At 28.4% G+C, this 21,442-nt stretch overlaps 4 protein-coding genes across 8 annotated transcripts; 1 reads left to right on the top strand and 3 right to left on the bottom strand.

Moving 5' to 3' along the window:
* The first annotated feature begins 42 nt into the window (after window positions 1-42).
* LOC108730891 (trimeric intracellular cation channel type B) lies at window positions 43-6,097 on the top strand. Its single transcript, XM_018460838.1, has 8 exons — window positions 43-405; window positions 4,097-4,253; window positions 4,448-4,543; window positions 4,696-4,784; window positions 4,923-5,010; window positions 5,490-5,610; window positions 5,705-5,866; window positions 5,943-6,097. The coding sequence occupies exons 1-7, from the start codon at window positions 285-287 to the stop codon at window positions 5,858-5,860; spliced, it is 828 nt and encodes a 275-aa protein (XP_018316340.1). The 5' UTR covers window positions 43-284; the 3' UTR covers window positions 5,861-5,866; window positions 5,943-6,097.
* Window positions 6,098-7,598: 1,501 nt separating this feature from the next.
* On the bottom strand, window positions 7,599-11,371 carry LOC108730833 (uncharacterized). The gene is made up of 8 exons (XM_018460760.1): window positions 11,124-11,371; window positions 10,863-10,992; window positions 10,530-10,665; window positions 9,926-10,417; window positions 9,497-9,814; window positions 8,947-9,174; window positions 8,653-8,856; window positions 7,599-8,479 (listed from the first exon to the last, which is right to left on the bottom strand). Exons 1-8 carry the CDS (start codon window positions 11,324-11,326, stop codon window positions 7,599-7,601), a joined length of 2,592 nt encoding a protein of 863 aa, XP_018316262.1. The 5' UTR covers window positions 11,327-11,371.
* Window positions 11,372-11,982: 611 nt separating this feature from the next.
* LOC108730900 (uncharacterized) lies at window positions 11,983-13,675 on the bottom strand. Of its 2 annotated transcripts, none has more exons than XM_018460851.1 (6): window positions 13,206-13,675; window positions 12,841-12,992; window positions 12,627-12,756; window positions 12,508-12,546; window positions 12,304-12,418; window positions 11,983-12,236 (listed from the first exon to the last, which is right to left on the bottom strand). In XM_018460851.1, exons 1-6 carry the CDS (start codon window positions 13,542-13,544, stop codon window positions 12,001-12,003), a joined length of 1,011 nt encoding a protein of 336 aa, XP_018316353.1. In that variant the 5' UTR covers window positions 13,545-13,675; the 3' UTR covers window positions 11,983-12,000. The 2 variants fall into 2 exon arrangements, with proteins under 2 accessions (XP_018316353.1, XP_018316354.1); XM_018460852.1 differs by having other exon boundaries at window positions 12,185-12,247.
* A 964-nt stretch (window positions 13,676-14,639) lies between these two features.
* Window positions 14,640-20,848, bottom strand: LOC108730851 (mitogen-activated protein kinase 14B). Of its 4 annotated transcripts, none has more exons than XM_018460775.1 (10): window positions 20,582-20,848; window positions 17,907-18,036; window positions 17,549-17,607; window positions 17,334-17,475; window positions 17,095-17,257; window positions 16,895-16,966; window positions 15,566-15,645; window positions 15,120-15,198; window positions 14,867-15,040; window positions 14,640-14,798 (listed from the first exon to the last, which is right to left on the bottom strand). In XM_018460775.1, the coding sequence occupies exons 1-10, from the start codon at window positions 20,683-20,685 to the stop codon at window positions 14,719-14,721; spliced, it is 1,083 nt and encodes a 360-aa protein (XP_018316277.1). In that variant the 5' UTR covers window positions 20,686-20,848; the 3' UTR covers window positions 14,640-14,718. The 4 variants fall into 4 exon arrangements, with proteins under 4 accessions (XP_018316277.1, XP_018316276.1, XP_018316279.1 ...); XM_018460774.1 differs by lacking the exon at window positions 15,566-15,645 and adding an exon at window positions 16,333-16,412; XM_018460777.1 differs by lacking the exons at window positions 15,566-15,645; window positions 20,582-20,848 and adding exons at window positions 16,333-16,412; window positions 20,418-20,554.
* Window positions 20,849-21,442: the final 594 nt, after the last annotated feature.

Genomic DNA, 21,442 nt, shown 5'->3' on the forward strand with positions numbered 1-21,442 from the left:
AAATCGTGATCTCTTTTTTTTTTTTATAATTCCTGTCGAGTCGAGCGCGAAGTTAGGTTAGGTTGGAATAGCCTAGCAGACGACGATAGCAGACAACGCGTAGCTGACGTCGCTCGCGGGCGCTCTGTCGCGAGCGTTTGAATCGAGGAAGTTGTTGAGGAGTATACAAACAAGTCGTGGTGCTCGCGTAAAGCGTGTGAGGTGTGTGAACGTCGTGTGGTACGTCGTGTACACGATCAGGCGAGAAACGACGAACGGCGAACGAGCAACGTGCTTCCGCGACCATGGATCCCGAGGCGTTCCTGGACATGGCCAATCAGGTCATCAAGCTGAAAATGTTCCCGTATTTCGACATAGCACACTGTGTGCTGGTCGCAGCGCACGTCAGGGATGATCTAGGAACCGGTGAGTTGCGCCGGTCCGCGCTCCGGCCGCGTTTCTAAATTTGTAGCGCTCTCTTGCCGGTATGTCCCCCGGCCGTGGGGACTCTCGGTGATCAACTTCTCCGTGACCTCGGAGGGCAACCACGTCCCATGTTTACTCGCAAAATTTTATATTTACAGACGTGGTTTCTCTCTATTTCTCTCTCTCCCTCTCTCTTGCTCTCTCTGTCTCCCTCTCCCTCCTCCCTTACACTTTTGCTCACACATCTTTAATTTTAATCTCAGTTCAGCTTATTTTTCATCTTTTTCTAATTTTAGAAAAAGATGGAGAAGAGTTAATTAAACATTAAAGTTAAGGATGTTTCTATCAGCTAAACCTGTCAACCAAAAAATTAACTAAAAAAGTCAATATTAGCCAACAATTTTTGGTATAAATACCTTTGAAACCAAAAACAAAACAATAAATAATGACTTTATGCAACAAAATGATCACATTTTGCTGTAGTTTTAGGTAAATAACTTTTTAACATATAAGTAGATAAGATCCAAATAAACTTTGGCACAAATATTTATTAAAGTAGTTTTATAGAATTTTATAGATTATATATATATATATATAATTTGATTTAATTTGTAATGCTATGATCTTATCAAATTTGCAAATAACTACTATAAAACGTGATTTTACATAAGCATCAAGACTAACAAAAGAATTAAATAACTTTTAAACCAATATATATATATATATATAAAAGAGACTTATGTAGTCAAATTTTATACAGCCAGACGTAATAATAGAACGTTCTATGAAATTTTTATATTTTTAATAATGTTTTGACATGTAACACATGCATTCTTAAATTACCATTGATATACCATCACAACTAAAAACAGATAAAGAATAAGATAAACCAAAATTAAAGTTAAACTAGTACATCGAATTATCCAACGCTAGATACAACCAGCAATGTTCCTGCGATCTCGCCAGAAAAAAATATATAAAATTGTTCGTTTCTCATGTCAAGATAAAATTAACATATGCTACAACTGCAGTCATTTCGCTAAACACTTGAAATATTCTGAGCAAATAATAAACTATCAAACAACAATCGAGGACTGATAAATAATGTGATAAGTAACGTAAACTGATAAATAATATACTATATTTCCCAGGGTTTCGTGAAACGGCAAATGACGATTATCCGTGTGATTGCGTAATGTTGTTAACAGGATCGAGGAAAGATATTTATTATTCGCGTTTCTCGAAATTATAGAAAGCTGTTCTGATACATAAAAATTCATCGCGTCTGTTTTCAAGCATTCCATGAGTAATTCACATTTAAATTACGCACGTTAATGACAACATGGAAATTCTCTCGTTTATATAACTTTATCTCGCGGATTGTATTTTACGTTTGATTGAGGCTATAATCACTGTTGCATAATTGAAGAGCTATTTCAATCTACAGAGTGATAATTAGAAAGTTACTGAATAGCTATTATTTTGTAATAAGGAGACAAAATGAAATAAATTAATATAATACTCTATATAAAATAGAATAAAATTAAACAATACTGTTATTTTTAGCATACAGTGCAAAAAAAATGTACATTTATTAAAATTTGAAAGTTAATATTATTTAAAAAATAACTATTGCATATATGACTTATTTTTGATATTTAGAAGACCTCTCCACGAATAATCATTCCTATGAGAGCGATTCGCCTGAAATTCTTTGATAGTTTTCGAATGCTTCGATTGTTCGAGTTTAAATTCAATCATTTTGTTATTTCGAAAATATATCGCATTATAAATCTGAAAATATATTCGGGCTATGAATCAAATTGTTAAATCTTTTATAAAATTTATATAAGTTTACATATATATATTTTTTATACTATGAGCTAATAAAAAAAGACTAATTTCTTGTGTCAAATAGTATTTAATTTATCTTGTGCCATAATCTGAATATCATGAGCTATGCAACCAATTAAATATTCAATTTTTTTATAACATTTTCACAAAATTTCGGTATTTATATATTCTTTTGCACTGTATGTTAATAAAAATGACGAATTTCTTCTATAAAATTTCATTTTATTTTATATTTCATTTAATTTATTTAGTTCTCTTTCTATATACAGGGTGTCCCACAATTCGTAACCGAAATTTTAATAACATATTCCTGACTTAAAAATAAGACAAAGATCCTAATACCAAAATGCGAGGCTATAGTTTTTAAATTAATTCATTATACATATTATACATATTTAAAATAATTCATATTGTACATATTTAAAATGATTCGTTATACATATTTATTATTTTTAATATCCTGTAATATTTTTATGTTATATACGTTGCATATCTAATTATTTTCTATGTTTAAACATGATTAGTGAAGTATTTGAATATTATTGTATATGTTATTAGTTAACTTTAACCGCTATTAATTAAAAAACTATTATAGTCTCGACTTTTTGGTATTAGGATTTTTGTCTTATTTTTAAGTCAGGAACAAGTTATTAAAATTTTGGTCACGAATTGTGGGACACCCCGTATGTACATAATATATATATATATATTCCAGAATAACAGCTATTACATTCTATTCATTTTTGTTATATAAAATGACAGCTTTGTTTTTGGTTTTCATAATTTCCTGATTGACAGCCTGTATATATTTGAGAAAAGATATCATGATAAATGATAACAAATATAAGATGCAAAAATTAAATGGAAGGAGTAATAGATTATTAAGAAGCATTACCAAGTTCAAAATTGATCAAGAATTAAGAGCTGATTTTACTACTCTCGGCGACACAATTATCATATAATTCTATCTCAAGGCAATGACACAGACAACCCAGCTGGTCTATTTCAGCACCGTGCCCGCACGTATACAGAGCCAGAAGTATTCAAAATAAGGGCTCTTTTGGAAGCAGCTTCTCTAAAATATGCTCCTTGTCAGTTTACATTAATAGAAAATTATCTGTTTATTACATTAAATCTTACTCTTATATTATAAACTGCTATTCTTAAACTTATAAAGAGTTTAAATTAAATTATTTTATAAAGAAATTTTCTTGCTTTTTTTCATTCAAATAAAATTGTAGATAACTTAAAATAGTAATAAATAAGGATAGAGACTGAATTTTCTCTAGTTTTTTAATATCTAGTTTTAATATTAATATTATTTTGAAAGATCTATTATTTTTAAGAAATAGATTTCAAATTAACTTTCTAATACAATGGGGAAAAATATTCAAACAGAAATTCAATTTTTATTAACAGAAATTTAAATTCGATTTCTTTAAGACTTAAAATTTCTACAAATTTCTTTAATATTTTTATTGTTAGTAGCTTGCACATCTCTGAGTTTGCATATGTGGAATGTGTTATACGTATTTGTATGGATTCTCTAATTGGCTTATCTCAATTAGTATATATCTTCAATACTGTAATAAAATCTTATATCTATTACATAAAAAAAATTTTTAAGGTAAAAACGTTTGCTAAAAAGAATATTTTACAAATGATTCTTTGATCTATTATAAATGTAGATATAGTTTCAGATATTTATTCCTTTCTTGTAATTTTTTATTTAAAATGTACACTATTATAAATTAGATAGATGGCAAAAATTTAATTTTACATATAGTTAAATTTTCGGGAAATAATGTATAACAATTATGATATATCTTATATTTAGGTGCACAAGCATTTTCCCGCAAACATCCTTTATCATGTTGGCTGTCCACAATGTTGTCCGTTTTTGCAAGCAGTATGCTGTGCAATGGATTATTAGGGGAACCAATTCTTGCACCATTGAAAAATACACCACAAGTGGTAGTTGCAACTATTGTGTGGTCAGTAATGTCTGTGTGGCTTATTATAATGCTTTGCATTTTATAAACTATTATTTTTTTAATATTATGTCAATTTTACAAAAACTATTCAAGAAATAAAAAAATTTTAATTAGAGAAAAATTAATGATATAAAATCAGTAAAAAAAATAAAATTATTTGCATTATTAAAAGGAAACTATTCTAAATGTTTCAGGTATGTGATATTTTACACACCGTTTGATATTGGATATAAGATCGCCAAATTTTTACCAGTTAAAATAGTATGTGCTGCTATGAAAGAAATTTATAGGCAAGTAAATATTGCTTATCAATTTTTTAAGATGTTTTTTTTATTTCACTATATACTTATAAGTACTATGTATTTGCACATATAAAAGAGAATATAAAAATGATTTAAAATAAAACGCCACAATGCATATAAACTTATGCTATTTTTTACAGGTGTAAAAAGGTATACGATGGAGTAACTCACGCAGGGAAACTTTATCCAAATGCATATCTTATTATGATATTGATTGGAACGTTCAAAGGTTCGTCATAAAACATGGAATATATAAACCAAATGAAATGTATATCACATTATCTTCGCTAAAATATACGAACGCACGCTGTAAAATAAGCTAATATATTTAACAGTTAACATATGTGCAATTATAATATTTATACAGGTAACGGAGCTGAATTTACCAAATTATTTGAGCGTCTCATACGTGGCGTATGGACACCGACTGCGATGGAATTCATGCAACCCAGTTTGTACGTAAAATTTATAATATTTATAATATTTATGTGAACAGATATTTAAATTATGAAGGAGGATACAACTTTTTTTTTCCACTTTTTCGCGATTCAGGGATCATTTTATTTCTACATTTTCTTATGTATTTTTCTTCGTAGAAACTAAAAATTATCATAATAATGATTATACTAAAAAAAATTGGTACATTAAAATAAAGAATAAAATCCTTATTAACTATTGTTACGAAATTGCTACAAAATAAGTGATATCATTATGAAATCGACCATGTTTCATTTAAAAATTCATTCAGAATTATTGATCCAGTTCGTCATTATTATGATATTTATCGATTTCCATGAAAAAAATACATAAGAAAATATATAGAAATAAAACAATCCCCGAACGAATCATGAAAGAAATTGTACCCTCCTTTATAATACATAATCATGTTTTTAACCGATATAAATATAATGATAACCAATAATTTTTTTTACAGTCCTACGAAAGCATCCATGGTTGCATCAATTATCTTTGTGTTAGATAAGAAGACTGATCTCATTTCTGCACCTCATGCTCTTGTGTACTTTGGCATTGTCATTTTCTTCGTCTACTTCAAGGTGAAGTCCATATTCTAATAAAATATCTCATAAAAATTTATACATTTGATACATGTAAAAACAAAATAATATTAACAATAATATCATTTTTCAGTTATCATCAATTTTGCTTGGCATTCATGATCCATTTGTGCCATTTGAAAATTTGTTCTGTGCTTTATTCTTGGGAGGAATTTGGGACTCATTGGCTAGATTGTTTGGTCGTGGTCAAGCTAAAGACGAGAAAACGGACGCAAAGAAAACGAATTAAATAACAGTAAACACAATATACATCTTTAAATATTACAAAACGCAAATACTTCAAATAAATCAAATCTTATTTCTTTTTCCAGAAAACATGATTTCATCAGAAGTGAGCATTGATTTAACAAATGATAAAATTATTTAAAGCTAGTCATATAAGAGTTATATGTGACTGTTGACAAATTTTGAAATGTTGAAGCTAAGTACAATAATTTAATATACAGGATGACCCATTTTAATTTACCTCCCAAAAACTTTTTTATTTTTAATTTTAGAAAAAAATATTTTAAATGAAAGTGGAACGGTTTTGAGGGAGATTTTTATTACGTATTTTGATTATGTTGTTTTTCTTCTACATGGAAATGCTAAAAAGATACATATATTTTATATTTTATTCTTGCACATATTAACATAAAATGTTAAATATCTTATAAACTATTACTAATTTTTTATAATCATACCTTGATTATCAAAAAACTAATAGTTTACGGGATACATTTTATGTCAATATGTGTCAGAATAAATTATGAAATCTTTCATAAACTATTGGTTTTTTTATGTCTTTACCTTAACACTTTTATATGTAGAACAATTATAAAAATCATTATGCAAAGAAATCATATAATTCTATTTAAAAAATTGGAGATGACATTTATACCTTTTTGGCGTCTTCATCTAGAAGAAAAACAACTTGACCAAAATATATCCTTCTCAAAACCATTCTACTTTTGTCTAAACAAAAATAAAAAATTTTTAGGGGTAGTAAAATAAATTAAAATAGGTCACCCTACATATAAATATATACATATACATATATACGTATACTTTAAGAGAGTGAAATTTATTGAGTTTTCAAAGTGTGTTATATAAAAATATCAACAGTATTATTTCAGTTAAAATAAAACAATTGATATACATATATTTCACATCATTTTTTTTTATTTATGCACTTTCACGTAAATGAAAAAAATTGCAATTACGTAGAATTTTAGTCTCGTTTATCAATTAATACGTTATTTGTGAATTATCTTTAATCTGAATTGTTATCGTCAAGAATAATAAGATATATTGAGTTATGTATAACGATTATAATTATATTCTTTATGCCAATTTTACATTTTACGTAACTTATTATTAGCTGATTTCAAAATTTGTTATCAAGTAGTACAATATGCAATTTTTACTATTATGCAAATACATGTCAGAATATATTCTGACAATTTGTAGCGTGTATTTAATATATTTCAAATAGAATTATTTTATTTATTCATTATATAATATTTATATAAAAAAGAAATGAATGTACTCAGGACAAATAATTAATAACTGATTAATGTCATTATATTGTAAATCCTATTAAATCATTAATTTATAAATCCTATTAAAAAAACATAATATATAAGACATTAAAATTATAATAAATCAATAATATAAAAACGAGCAATATGAAAAAATATCAAATGTTTTTTATACTATTTTATTAAATTTAAATACTGATATCATATATCATATACGTGAAAGTTTGCTTTGATTCATATCAATAGATATGTGTCCTTTACAATTAGGAATACCTATATTCTAATTGTGAAAATATTATACAGTTTCATGTAATAAAATGGAATTTGAATTAAAAATCGTAATTTATTCAATTACCTGCATAGAAAACTAATTATCGAACTATAAAGTTTATTTGTATGATTTATTTCACGTTTGTTAATCATGTTACATTCATGTAAAAATACTGCTTATACGTACGATCGTGACATTCTATACAAATCAGTTCTTCTCTGTGTATATTTATGTGATCTCGCATATAATGGGATTTTGGAAACACGTTGAGTCGATGATATTCCAAGATTTGTAATATTTGCTTTGATCCAATCATGATTACATGGCAATGAACTTCTGCATCCTTTGTAGTATCTATAAATCCCATTCGAGAGATTTGGTACCGTATGTAACAAAGATGTACGGTAATCTACACAATTCACTTCTTTCTCGCGTACATGAGAAATGCCAGGATGTAATAGTTCATCGTAATATTTTCTAACTGAATACTTCTGATACATGTTTTTCGAGTACTTATCGACGTTCCACAGAACACAGGCATCACGGACACATGTCTCCTTGTCCAATTTTAGAACACCTCCGCTATTATTAGATTTGATTACACGAATTAAAATAGGCTCACGATTTTGAGTGGCCACACTTATTTTTTCCTCAAAACTGGGATCGGTTACAATGCCTGTATCTTGCAATTGCTTCAGAGTATACTGAGTTTCCGAATCACGAAGCAATATCTGCGGCAATGATATATTTAAACCGATATCATGTTTTTCTGTACGTGCAGTAACATTTTTATCCTTGACAAACGGTTCATCTATCGTTGTTTCTACATATGTAGTATCATTTTCCGAAAGACTGTAATCTCTAATTTTCGATGTGGAGGGTTCATATAGTACTTCTACGTCTTTCAAGTTCGCATAAGAGGATATAAATTGATCGATATCCTCTTTTGTATCTTGAGTTTGAATCGAATTCAAAGCAGAGTTTTTCTTTGAAGGGCATGTACCTTCCGATTTGGATCTACAATAAAATTTATTTAATATCTGTTTCTTTGACCAATCTACAAGCGTATATATCTTTAAAATTTCATCTGCACATTCTTTTATTTTACTTAAAACGATAAATGTATTGATCGCATCTTCTTTCCTTACACAGTCTTTTTGTACTGAAAAAAATCACGATGAAAAGCTTTAATATACATTTACTATTTATAAAATATTCGAAAATACCAACCATTCTTGTTACTCGTTACAAAGACATGCTTCATTAGCTCTAAAAAAGTTTCAATAAACATTGCTATGGTGTTATCTTTCTCCGTTTTTTCCAAACACGATAAACAACTTAAGCTTTCTAGTTCAGCAGCAGAGTTAGTGCCAGAATGTATATTCTCATTTAGAAATTTGCATAGAATTTGTTCACAAACAGTCACCTCGGAAGCTATATAAGAAAATATGTTACAATACACAAAATTCATTTATGTATATAAAATAAATCTATACGTCGTTGTAAGAAATAATCACTACTTACAATTAGAGTTTACATCTATCTTTGATAAGTGCGACGTAACAGAATAAATGTTTGTTCTTTCTTGCATTACTTTTTCCAAGCATTGAAGTAAAGCTTGTGTTACTGCAGAATTGTGTTTGATAATCTCCATTATGTTGTGAGAGAGAAGACAGGAGCAGGTTTCTTTAGTGCAAACTTCATTTTCAACGAGTTTCTTGTTATCTAATGCAAAATAAGCTTTTTCCGCTTCTAAAAGAAAAGAAAGTAAATTGACAACGCCGTTTATGACATTCTCGTAAATATTTTTTTTATAATTATGTTGACCAAATCACATTATCTGTTTGTAAACCAACAGTAGTTAAATTTTATCAGATATAAAGTTTAATATAAAATAATTTAATTAAGAATGTATATTATATTACATTATATATGTGTATCTTGCAAGGAATGGAAAATTAAATTTAACTACGTTACTATTACAGTTACAAAAAAAAAACACCATTACCAAAAAAGTAACGGTAACAATTAACGCGCGTTACTTCTATTTCTTAATATCATGAGATTTAAAAACCTTTCTGATCATGATCACCAGTATCTTTCTGACATTTATTAGTTGTGAATTCCTTCAAATCTCTTTGTATCAATGGCAAATAATTTCCATCGGTAGTTATCGGTATAAAATTCGGCATAGAACCTTCTACGGTCTTTAATTTTATACCAATCGTATTTCGCATATCGTTTGTAGGATATTTCACAGTATTTACATTAATTGGCTTTACTTCTTGTGTCGAAGAATATATTTGAAAAACTTGACAATTATTTGGACTTGCACAAATAGTGTTCTGAATCTCCTTATCACATTGTTCCACAGTATTTATTGCTACTTCCTGAGATGTTAAAGGTTTACTTTGGATTTCTCTACAGCATTTTTGTACAATATCTGCCTTTGCTTTCGACACGCAAACTGTATTTTGTATTCCCTTATTGCGTTGCTCAACAATGGTCCCTACTTGCTTCGTTCGTCTTTCCGGAAATAATTGTTCGCTTTTGTTTTTCACACACAATTGTGTTTTTCTTGTACAAAATTTTGGTTTGGATGCAACAGATGCTGGTATCGTCTGTTGATTTATGTAATTGCAAGTGCTTTGTGGATAGTACATATAATTAGTTTTCGATACGTCTGCAGAATAGCCTGTATAACTTGGTAATTCACTAGAAAAGGTTGGACATGGAATTATGTTCTCGTATTTTCCTTGATACGTATTGTCTGTTATTCGATGTGCTTTGTATCCTTCGTAAAGTTTATTAGCTAAATTGGAATATTCTGGACAAGGAATTGTGATATTTAATGATTTTATTTTTTCGTAAGCTTTTTTCACAGTTTTTATATCCAATTTGTTAGGATTTACATCTTCCCAACCACAGGATGGACATTGCAGCAATTGTGCATCACTCTGCCCTTTGCTTTCGTGTTCTAATATATCAAAATTCCCTGGCACATAGTGTTTGAATGAGTTATAAATAAATTCAACATTTTATATCAGCAAATTAAAACAGAAATGATTATTTCTTAAGTACATTTTTACCAGATTTTATAAATTTACTGTTTTTTCTTGATTTCATCTTATAATCTTGCATACAAAGAAAATTAGATACATTTTTATATCTGCTGTTGTTGTCATATGATGTCATAATGCAATCTTTTACAGGAGATATCATTTTCACTGATCCTATTCTGTTCTGTCCATAATAATATGAATAATTCATTAAAATATTAAAATTTTTATTATTGATATCTCAATGTTTGATCTACCAATTTATAAATTATTTTAAAAAATTGATGTATACTCCTTTTAAAATAATTTCCTTTATATAAATAATATATCCCTTTCGAATTATATATATACAATACATATAAATTATATTATATATTTTACCTGCAACTTGCTTTCATCGTCAATCACCTTTGTTAACATTTCAGTTATTATAGGAAACCAAGCAAAAGGAGATTTGTATGATTTATCTAATTGAAATCCTTTGATAACTCTTGTTTGTTCCTGTCCATATCTAAGATAAGAGGAATACTTTTAAAATTAATTCAATCTGGATGAGTAAATATCGGATATAAATTTTCGTATCAAAAATAAATAACAATTTTTATCGTTTATGTTTTACTCTCTTATATGTTAAATTTTTACTTTTTTCTTATCACTTTAATCTGTTCTAGACAATCAGATATATTCAATTCGGGTATATTAAGTTCTTTAATTATATTCTTGAGTGCATCATTTTTGGCTAAACAATCATAATATTTCACATAATATGGATTCCAAAGACATGGGTGCTTTTGATATGCATTTAAAAAAACAAGAGTAATATTTTCGTTCCATTTTAAAGACATAATATTATTTAATTCATCAATAGCAACACTCAAGAGATTTATATATTTTACGAATAGAAAACTTACACAATTTCGCTTGACACTCACATGAAGAAAACTGCGATTCTTTATTAAGTCTTAAGTGAATATGTCTATTTATATCAATCATATTCGATATAACCAGATGTAAAAAAACCATAATAGAACCATGATGTCTTTTTATATCAGCCAGGGAAAAAATGTTTTATATATAATTGTATATAAACTTACATATAAAATTATATATAATTATGTATAAAATGATATTAAATTCTGTATAATTTTATATAATTATCTATAAAATATCTTTTTCCGGGACGGATATAACGAGAATTTTTTATTGTTTAATATCAATTTATACGTACATAATTACTTTATAACTATTTACTTAAGTATTTTCTTTACAAAGTATATTTTTTCTAGACAATAAAAATATTGTCAGTAAAAAAGATCACATTATTTATATTTGTTAATATTTTTATTGATGTTTATCATATATGTGTGTATTAATGTTTAACTAGAGAATTTATTTCCTCTCAATATATAATTACACTTATACATAAACCTAACTTTAAATAATTATTTAAACTAAAAATATTTATTGCCATCACATTAGTACTTCAATATTACCAAGATATTTATTCTATTCTCGTCTATTACTTGTAACAAAATCTACCATAATCCTTGCTTTCTTTAATTTTAGCAAGTAATAAACATTCCTTTAATGTTAGACCACAGCTACAAGTTTCATTTTTACACATTACTTGACAGTAATTACAATCGCAACAGCAGATTGAATTGTTACTTTGATCCATTAATTTAGATTCTAAAATTTTTAATCGCGCTTTTGTTACCAAATTTTGTATTTCCTTTTCCAATTCCATAGCTGTCTCTAAAAACAAGCTATTTCAGTGACAATTATTCCCTACTATGATCAATAGTAAGTCAATTTTACTTACGAATATCAATAGTTCGTAATTGAAACGCTATGCTTTTCCCGAATATATCAAAGTTATCTTCAATTTTTTTTCTGCCATACACTTCTATAGGAATATTTGTGCATGTAGAACGATCCTGTTATAAAAGATTTTATATTGTTTCCTCCTTTCCTCTTGAAAAATCAAATATTATAAATTACTCGCTGTTACTTAGTACACATAAACCTGTTTTCCTTCATTGTCGCCTGCGATGTATTTTCGCCCCTATTAACAATAATATTATAACGTTATTGAAAATATCTGTATTTTATACTCTTTACTAATATCTTGTATTTGTTTCTAACATGGAGCAAATCCGTTTGCGTTTCTTGTTCTACGGTACCATTACTCGTTTCTGTCGCTACATCAACCGTTTGGATAGTTGCAGAAGGGACGAGAGCATCTTGCAATTTCTGAACAGAATGAACGGTATCTCTGCACTTGAAAAATATTGTAATCTTATTTCGTGATGTCTCATAGAGATATACAAAATATATAAATAATAAATCAATTTTAGACCTCAATTTTAAACACAACTCAATCTCTTGGAGTTCACACATTCCACAGGTATTATTTGAACAAATCTGTTTGTTCTCTGATTTCTCAAAAGATGAATGCAAAAATTTATCTTGAATATTGCTACCATGAAATTTCTTATGGTTGTCATCTTGCTGCAAATATATTTGTGTGAATTGCAATATCACAAATATAATATAAAAATAACAGACGCATTATAAACATGAACAAATTTATAATAATAATTTTAAAATTCACAACACAATATTTATATATGATTTTATAATTACTAGTATTTTATAGCACGCAAGTATAATTTAACAAAGAAATCTGTATAATTATTTTTCATATACTATTTTGTTGCATACCTTTCTAAAATTATTATGAGATAATGACATGTACGGGAAGAAAAGTATATGCATTCTTTTAAACCATTTCGCTTTTGGAACGTATAATTTTTCGCAAGATATAGCTGCAGCGATTTTTGATAGTTCATAACAATATTCTTTTTTTACATTCGCAATCCTATTAATACAATCACATATTGTTAATCCAGGAATATTAATGGAATTTTTTATCTTCTTATACGCTTCGTAACGCAACGATTTGTTATTGAACTCGGGATGGAATGGATTCCACAAACATTGATATTGTCCATAAAGTGCTATTAATTTCTCGGTATCATCCTCGGTCCATGCATTTGGCATATTAAAAAATATTTTATGATAAATCAATTAGGTTATTTAACCTTCTTAATCAATACTATCAAGATCAAAAAATAGATTTAAACACAAGTTTAAACACTGATTTGTATTTAGCTGATATTTTTTTATCAGAAAACGTGTGTGATTGGCAAAGAAAATATATCACAAATGTTACAATATGCTTCTTCATTGTACCGATCGATTACAAATACATAGAAATTTAGAAAGAGAAGAAAAAGATGAAGGATGCAATGTATATGTGCATCATGACAAAATAAATGACAGGTTTAGAATATGGAAATGAAATATTAAATCTCATCACAATTTCAAATATATTTTCATACATATTTCTTTTTTCGTATCACACATTAGTAGTATAAATATAAATTGTCTATTTGTTTTGTAAATTTTATACCTTATGTTTACATGACAAAATATCTTTTGTTGTTCATCAAGTATGCAATTCCTAATTTATAACAATGCCTCATATTCTACTTTATTGCTACAATTTATGTTTTCTCTATTGCAATAGGAATTCATTTTCTTAGATTTCAGCGAATAATTGGTCGTTTTGTTAAAGTTTGAAAAATGCGGGCGGATTTATAGTTACAAATATATCGCTTTTTGATTTAGTAGTAGCATAATTAAAAAATAATAGTACTACAATTAATATACTATTATATATGTTTAAGTTTAAATGTTATATATATGTATATATATTTTGATTGTATCATATGGCAAAGTTCATCATAATTTATATATGATAATAATCAAATATTTTATAAAATCAATTAATTGCATAATGATCTCTTTCATGGACTAAGAGAACTGCAGATACTTGATAAAATAACTAAAAAAATGTATACACAGCAAGATTGTTGTGTAATACACATTATTGATAATCAACTGATAACAGAGTTACATAATTAAACCGTAAGCGGGTTTATACTTTTCTTTTCAACAAAAATATATATCCTATTTTCTAGAAATTAGCTTGACTACTCAATGATATACTACGTTATTTATAAATTATATATACAATATTATTTTCGTATAGAACAATTATACATAATGTATATTTTTCACTCATGATCATCTATTGTTAATCTATATTATTGTATCTTACTGTGCTTAAATCTATATTACACGTGTTAGAACTATTTTTAAGAAGTTGTTCTTAAGAAGTCGTTTCAATTGTTGAAGACAATGTAGATAGCTGCTGTGGGACGAAGTTTACAACCTCATGGTACACAAGTTCTATAAGTGACAATATCCATTATTCAATGTGATAATGTTTTAAAATAGGCATTAGTAAAATGCATTACCTTTCCATTTCTCTACTGGAAGATCCATATCTTCGAAACTCTGATCGTATGGTAGAGAAACAGGTTCATCGGTTGGATCCGCATATTGTGCAAGATATGGATGTGCTAAAGCCTGTTCCGCTGTAATCCTTTTTTCTGCATCCAATTCCAACATCAATTCCAGCAAATCAATAGCTAGACAAAAATTCAATATGATTTTACTTGCATCGTTCGACAATTATAGATATAAATTACCAAACATTTTTTTATTTACCTAATGGATTAGCCCCACGAAATACTTCTTTGAAATTTTTTTTCTTTAACGGTGGTAAACTCTGAATATAATTTCTAGCCTGTAACAATAATTCAATTATGATAGAAAAATCATAACATCATTTATATAAATTAAACTATATCCTACACATGTACACTATATATTATACTTTCTCTATATTTCATATCTTTATATAAATCTTCCAAAAGTTTTAAATTAACATTTTGATGATAACAGTAAAATTATGAATTGTATAACCTGAAGCATTATAAACAAAATATATATAAACATAAATATTATATATTAAGATATCAAATTGAGAGTCAAAAGTTAGTTTTAAAAAGTACACATTTATATTTCTCTTACGTATGCATAATGATTATTGATTACATTTTAAGTTTTAATATAAAATTTAATGTATATGTAGATTTAAAAAACAAATTTACCTCTTGGCTAGTAATTTTGCTTAATGTTTCTTCTGTGGGTGTACCACAGAGTACTAACACTCGTGTTAGGTGATCAATGTCTGCTTATGGTTAAGGTATGTTTGGAAAAGCAGTATTAATTAAATAATAATTAAAAAGAAATTTTATTAATGTGCTAAATACATAAAACCATTCCCATAACTTGGAAGTAATTGCATTTAAAGCAAGCTGCATACTTGTTATAAAGCAGCGTGAATTAGAGTTGTAAATAGACATCAAATGTGAAAAATTTAACTTTATACAGTATATTTCATCAATACGCTATATTTGTATACATCAAATTTTATGTAAAATTTAAACTTTTTTTTTGTTAAGGCATATTATATTACAACTTTGAACTTATAAAATCTATGTTGCTTGAAATTTTCTCATTTAATATTTGTTAAAGCATACTTTATGTTATAACTTTGAACTTGAAATCTACATTACTTGCAATTTTTTCATTTAATAATTATATGTAAATATACACTATTTTTAATTATTATTATCTATCAATATAATTTATCAAAGTACAGATTATTTGTTATTAGAACATTGTATTAAATACTACGTCAATGTTAAATCCAAGAATTTGCCAAGATGTAATATTCATTTTCATTATTTATTTTACTCGTTAACAAGAAAAAGAAAAGATCAAACATAATTCACATTTTATGTAAAATGTATAAAACGTGCATACTTCATGCTATAATAGATAAAGTAACTACGGTAAAATAATTAAGACTTACCGATTCTGACGATATTTTTTTCATAAACTCGTCTCGTGGAGTACCCAAAATTTCCATAATTAAATTCAGTTGATGAATATCTGCTCTTGCTAAGGCTCCACTATATTTTTCTTTAAAAACACTAAATATCCCCTTTGTTAAAAATATCTATTATTTTTAAAAGCAATATGCTACATGTTCTAAATATATCATTAATATTTTTATATATACAATTTTTATATTTTACTCATGCTGAATCTGCAGACAACTTTTAGATCTATGATGCAAAGTGTAAGCAGATGGCTTTCTAAAAGCATGTTAAGCAGAATATATACAATGATATTAGATTTAAGAGTTCAATGCATCTATGGGATATCAGTTACAATAGATCCTTAGCAAAAAGCATATTTAAAGGACGTTGCAACTAAATGAGACAAATGGAAATATTTATCAAGACTAATTAATGAGTTTGTGTTAAAAACAATAACATACATCTATCACATACTTTATGAGAAAAAGATGAAGATAAAAAAGACTGAATTAAAGTAATACAATAAAAATTCGTCAATAGTAACAAGGATACGATCTGTCCCAGGAAATAGTGTTCTTCCGGTTAATAGTTCTGCCATAATGCATCCAACTGACCAAATGTCAACTAAAATGTACAATAATAGTATTACAGCATTATATGATTATATATAAGATAAAGCAAATAAGATATATATCGTTATCTTTTTCTCTCCCTCTCATTCTCTTTTTTCTCCCTCTAATATAATTACTGACCTGTTTGATTGTAATGCATCCAATTAAGCATAATTTCAGGCGCTCTATACCACCTAGTGGCAACATAGCCGGTCATCTCGTTCTCTGTTGGCCTGGCCAAGCCAAAGTCCAATATTTTCAACTCACAATCCTCATTAACCGCTATGTTAGATGGTTTCAAGTCCTATTGATCAAATCGGTGAGAAAGTGCTTCTATACTTTTAACATTTTGTATAAATATATGCGATGCATGATCGTACCCTATGTATGATTCCTGCAGAATGAATATATTTCAAACCACGGAGAATCTGGTAGACAAGAAATTGCACATGATCATCAGAAAGCTTTTGCGTTCTGACAATGTTATTCAAGTCGGCGCCCATTAGATGTGTGACTAGGTATCTGTATAAATAAATAATATAATTAAAATATGAATAAAGTAAGATTAATTTCACATAACAGATATGGTACTTACACATGTTGAAAATCTTCCAAAGACGAAGACGGATGGAATACATCTAACAGTCCTATTACCTATAAGAGAACAACACATCTCTTTAAGATTAACTATAAACAGGGACTGTCTACAAAAATACAATCCACTTAAATCTATAAATGTTTCAAAGAATTTTTTTGACCAATTAAAAAAAAATTGTACTAATCAGGCCTGTTCTTTTTGGCTGAACTTTTGCACCAATTCATCTTTCTTCTTTCCTCCTGAAGAGAAAAAAGTTCAGCCAAAAAGAACAGACCTAATATCTTAGAATGCTTCAAAGCATTTGTAGTATTAAGTGGACCATAGTCAAAATGCCTTGATAATTGTGTTTACCCACATTTTCATGATTCATATGTTTTAACATACGTAGTTCCCTGTACGTGCGTTTTGCGTGCACAGCTGACTGAAATGGTCTGGCTAACTTTTTGATCGCCACCTTTTGCCCAGTAGTTGTATCTACCGCTGAACTGAAATAAAATATGTATTATTTTTTTTTAGCAACTCATACTCTTTATTGGCATTTTTTTTATCTGAAGCATTACAATAACCTGCATTTATTGGAAAACAAGAAAAAAAAACAGAAATCTAAATATAGCAAATAACTAAATCTTAATATAGCAAATAAGATTTGTTCGCATTATTAGCATTATTTCTCAATAACATCGTGTGATTTGATAAACATCGTTCTAAACTTATTTTCATAAAAGTGCGGGACGCGTGCATAAAACTCTCGGAATTAACACCCCCGCAATAATTATATTCCAGCCGTTCTTTACGGCAGAGAATAATCACGCGATGACGATCTTGCCACTCTAACGCCAAAAAGGTAAACGTCAAGGTCCCAGTAATGAAACGTTGTTCGTTCCAGCAATTTTCCATTTGACTGTTAATCGATCGCGATTTCCTGATCAATAGTTAACAAGCTGCACGAGGCGCACAAGAAGAAAGCTTTTTATAATAAATTTTATATAATTTAAAATTAAAAAATTTGTACCTGAAGCATTAGATATAAATTACAAAAATATTAAATCAAATTAAAATGTCTCATTATCGAAACCAGACATTGCTATGTAAGACAAATTCAAAGGACAAACTCAACAAGAGTGAAGAATTTTTTTGCGACTTACATCCATATTTTTCTACCAATATAGAATTAACTCTAATCTCGGTTTTATTTACTCTTTATTTTTTTCTAATTCTTAGAATTATGCTCGTTTCTATCAATATAATAACTTTAATCTCGGTTCAATTTACTCTTCATTTTTTTCTAATTCTTAGAATTAGAAAAAACTGAAGAGTTAGTTGAATCGAGATTAAAATCAAACTACATTGATAGAAACGAGCCGTTTCTATCAACTTAACTAGACCGTTAAGATTAACTTTAATCGCGGTTTAATTTAATAATGTTTATCTTTTTAGTTCTTATAATTAGAAAAAGATTAGAGTAAATTAAATTGAAATCAGAGTTAATCTGATATTGATGAGTACCAGATCTTATCGCACTAGTGATTGAAGAAAGAAAGGAACTATTAGCTAGCAGCTTCTTTTTGATTAGTCAAAAGACGCAAACGCAAATACAAACGTAATCTGCAATCGCTAGTGTAATACAGGTATTAGAACTAGAAAAAATTGAAAAGGTATTAATTGTATCAAGATTAAAGTTAATCTTCATTAGTGAAAATGAACAAACAAGAACTCCAAAGGAACATTTTTATAATAAAATTCTATAATAAAAGTGATATCTGAATTAGGTATAAATTACAAAAATATACATATAATCAAACTAAACATCTCACAAAAGAATGTTCTAAATTGCACAACAAAAAACTTACTTTCTAGTCGAAAAATCATGTTTGAAATAGATATTCTGGACAGTTAAATATCGAGATCCTATGAATTTTGTCCTTAACTTGGGCCGAAACATATTTGATCATTTTAACTTAAATACACAATATCTCGAAAACAATGCATTGAAAAAAAATGTTTCAAATAAAAATTATAGAGTTTGAAGATGACTATTAGATGAACTACTTATAATAAAATTCAAGTTGACTGTTTTCAGGTATAAAGTGAGCCCTGGCTCCAAAATCTAATTAGCTCAAGGCCTTTTTCAAAGCTTACAACTTTTATTTGAAATATCTTTTTGAAGTATCTAAAAAATGCATTGTTTTCGAGATGTTTTTTGTGTCTGAGTTAAAATATGGCCAAACATATTTCAGCCTAAGGCCCGATTGCACCAACATTACTTTGACTGAGCAAGACTTAAAACTCTCTCTGTCTTGTTTTAAAGTAAAAAAGAGACAGAGAAAGTTTTAAGTCTTGCTTAAAGTCAAAGTAACATTGGTGCAATCGGACCTAAGTCAGATACAGAATCCATAGAATTCCTAAGATTTGACCATTTAGAATTTTAAACGTCTTTTGACTGATAATATTAGTTTTTTATATCACTTTTATAATCTAGAATGTTCCCTTGTCAGAATAATTAAATTAAATGTATCAGAAATATACGCATTGCGACAAAAGATAAGTTTAAAGGAAAAGATTGACAAGATCACAGAATTTTGTTGCGACTTAGGCCCAGTTTCACAGCTCACTGTTAACTCATAACCGAGGTTCAACTTGTTTCTCATCTCTTTCCAATTCTATAATTCTAAGAATTAGAAAAAGATAAACAGTAAGAGTCGGTGATAAACGTATTTGACAGAGATTGCCAAGAGACTCTTGAGACTTAAGCCTAATTCCACCAATGTAAGATTAACTCTAATCTAAAGTAACTTTAATCTCGATTTTCTTAGAATTAGAAAAAGATAAACAGTAAGAATTAAACCGAGATTAAAGTTAATCTTACATTGGTGGAATTGGGCTTTAGTCAAAAGTCTCTTGGCAATCTCTGTCAAATACGTATATCGCCAAGGTTGTCTTCTTCTTCTTCGCGCGCGCGCGCGCGCGCGCACGTAACGTCAGGTGACGATTGTGCCAACGTCGTTCTCTGCTGACGATGTTGTCGCTTACCAGACTTGACCGTAGGCGCCCGAGCCCACGGGAGTGAGCAACTGATACCGCTCCGGTACCTCCCATTCCGTCCTGTTAATCTCGATCTTGTAAAACTGCGGCATGCCTTCCAATTGCGCACGTCGCGTTAGCTCCAACGAAAATCACGACGTGAATAACAGCGTTCTCTTCGTTTTCACATTCAGCAGAACCCGATCTCTACGCGCATCACATCTTCAAGTCGTAGCCGTTGCCGCTACGGATCCATTCATCCATCGCGATACAGTACAGACACTACAGACAGATAAGTGCAGGAATCGATCCCGCCGTACGATCGCTGATAATCGCGCGGTCTAGTTCTCGATACTCGATATTGTCGACCGTTCGATATTTTTTTCTGCGTTTGATATATCGAATATCGAGATATCTAAGGAAAGAACGATTAGAATGTTGATGGAACACTTTTTAAACTGTTCGTAAAATAAATATTTTAAGTATTCGTAGTTCGATTTTGTACTGAAATTATTATCTTGAATGTATTTTTAAATGATCCAATTAAAATCTTATCCAATTAATGAAATGACTAATGGAGACCCTACGAAAACAAAAATCTGAGCGTAAGTCGAATGTCAAGGCAGAATGACAAAAGTGTAAACGAAACTTCTAGAAGGTGAAAATTCAGACAATGAAACATAAAAAAGTAATTAAATATCTGGAAAATTTTGGAAAAATTAATTGTTTAGTACGAATTATAATAAAGTGTCCTTAAATTGAATTAAAAAAAATTTTTAACATGTTTCCAATAAAATCAGATCTGAAAGGATTAATTATCATCTTGGATGTTTCTACAAATGTTTATTAACTTTTATTTCGGTTTAATTT

Source organism: Mycetomoellerius zeteki, unplaced genomic scaffold (genome assembly GCF_001594055.1).
Source record: "Mycetomoellerius zeteki isolate Tzet28-1 unplaced genomic scaffold, Tzet1.0 scaffold98, whole genome shotgun sequence".
NCBI classification, from domain to species: Eukaryota; Metazoa; Arthropoda; class Insecta; order Hymenoptera; family Formicidae; genus Mycetomoellerius; species Mycetomoellerius zeteki.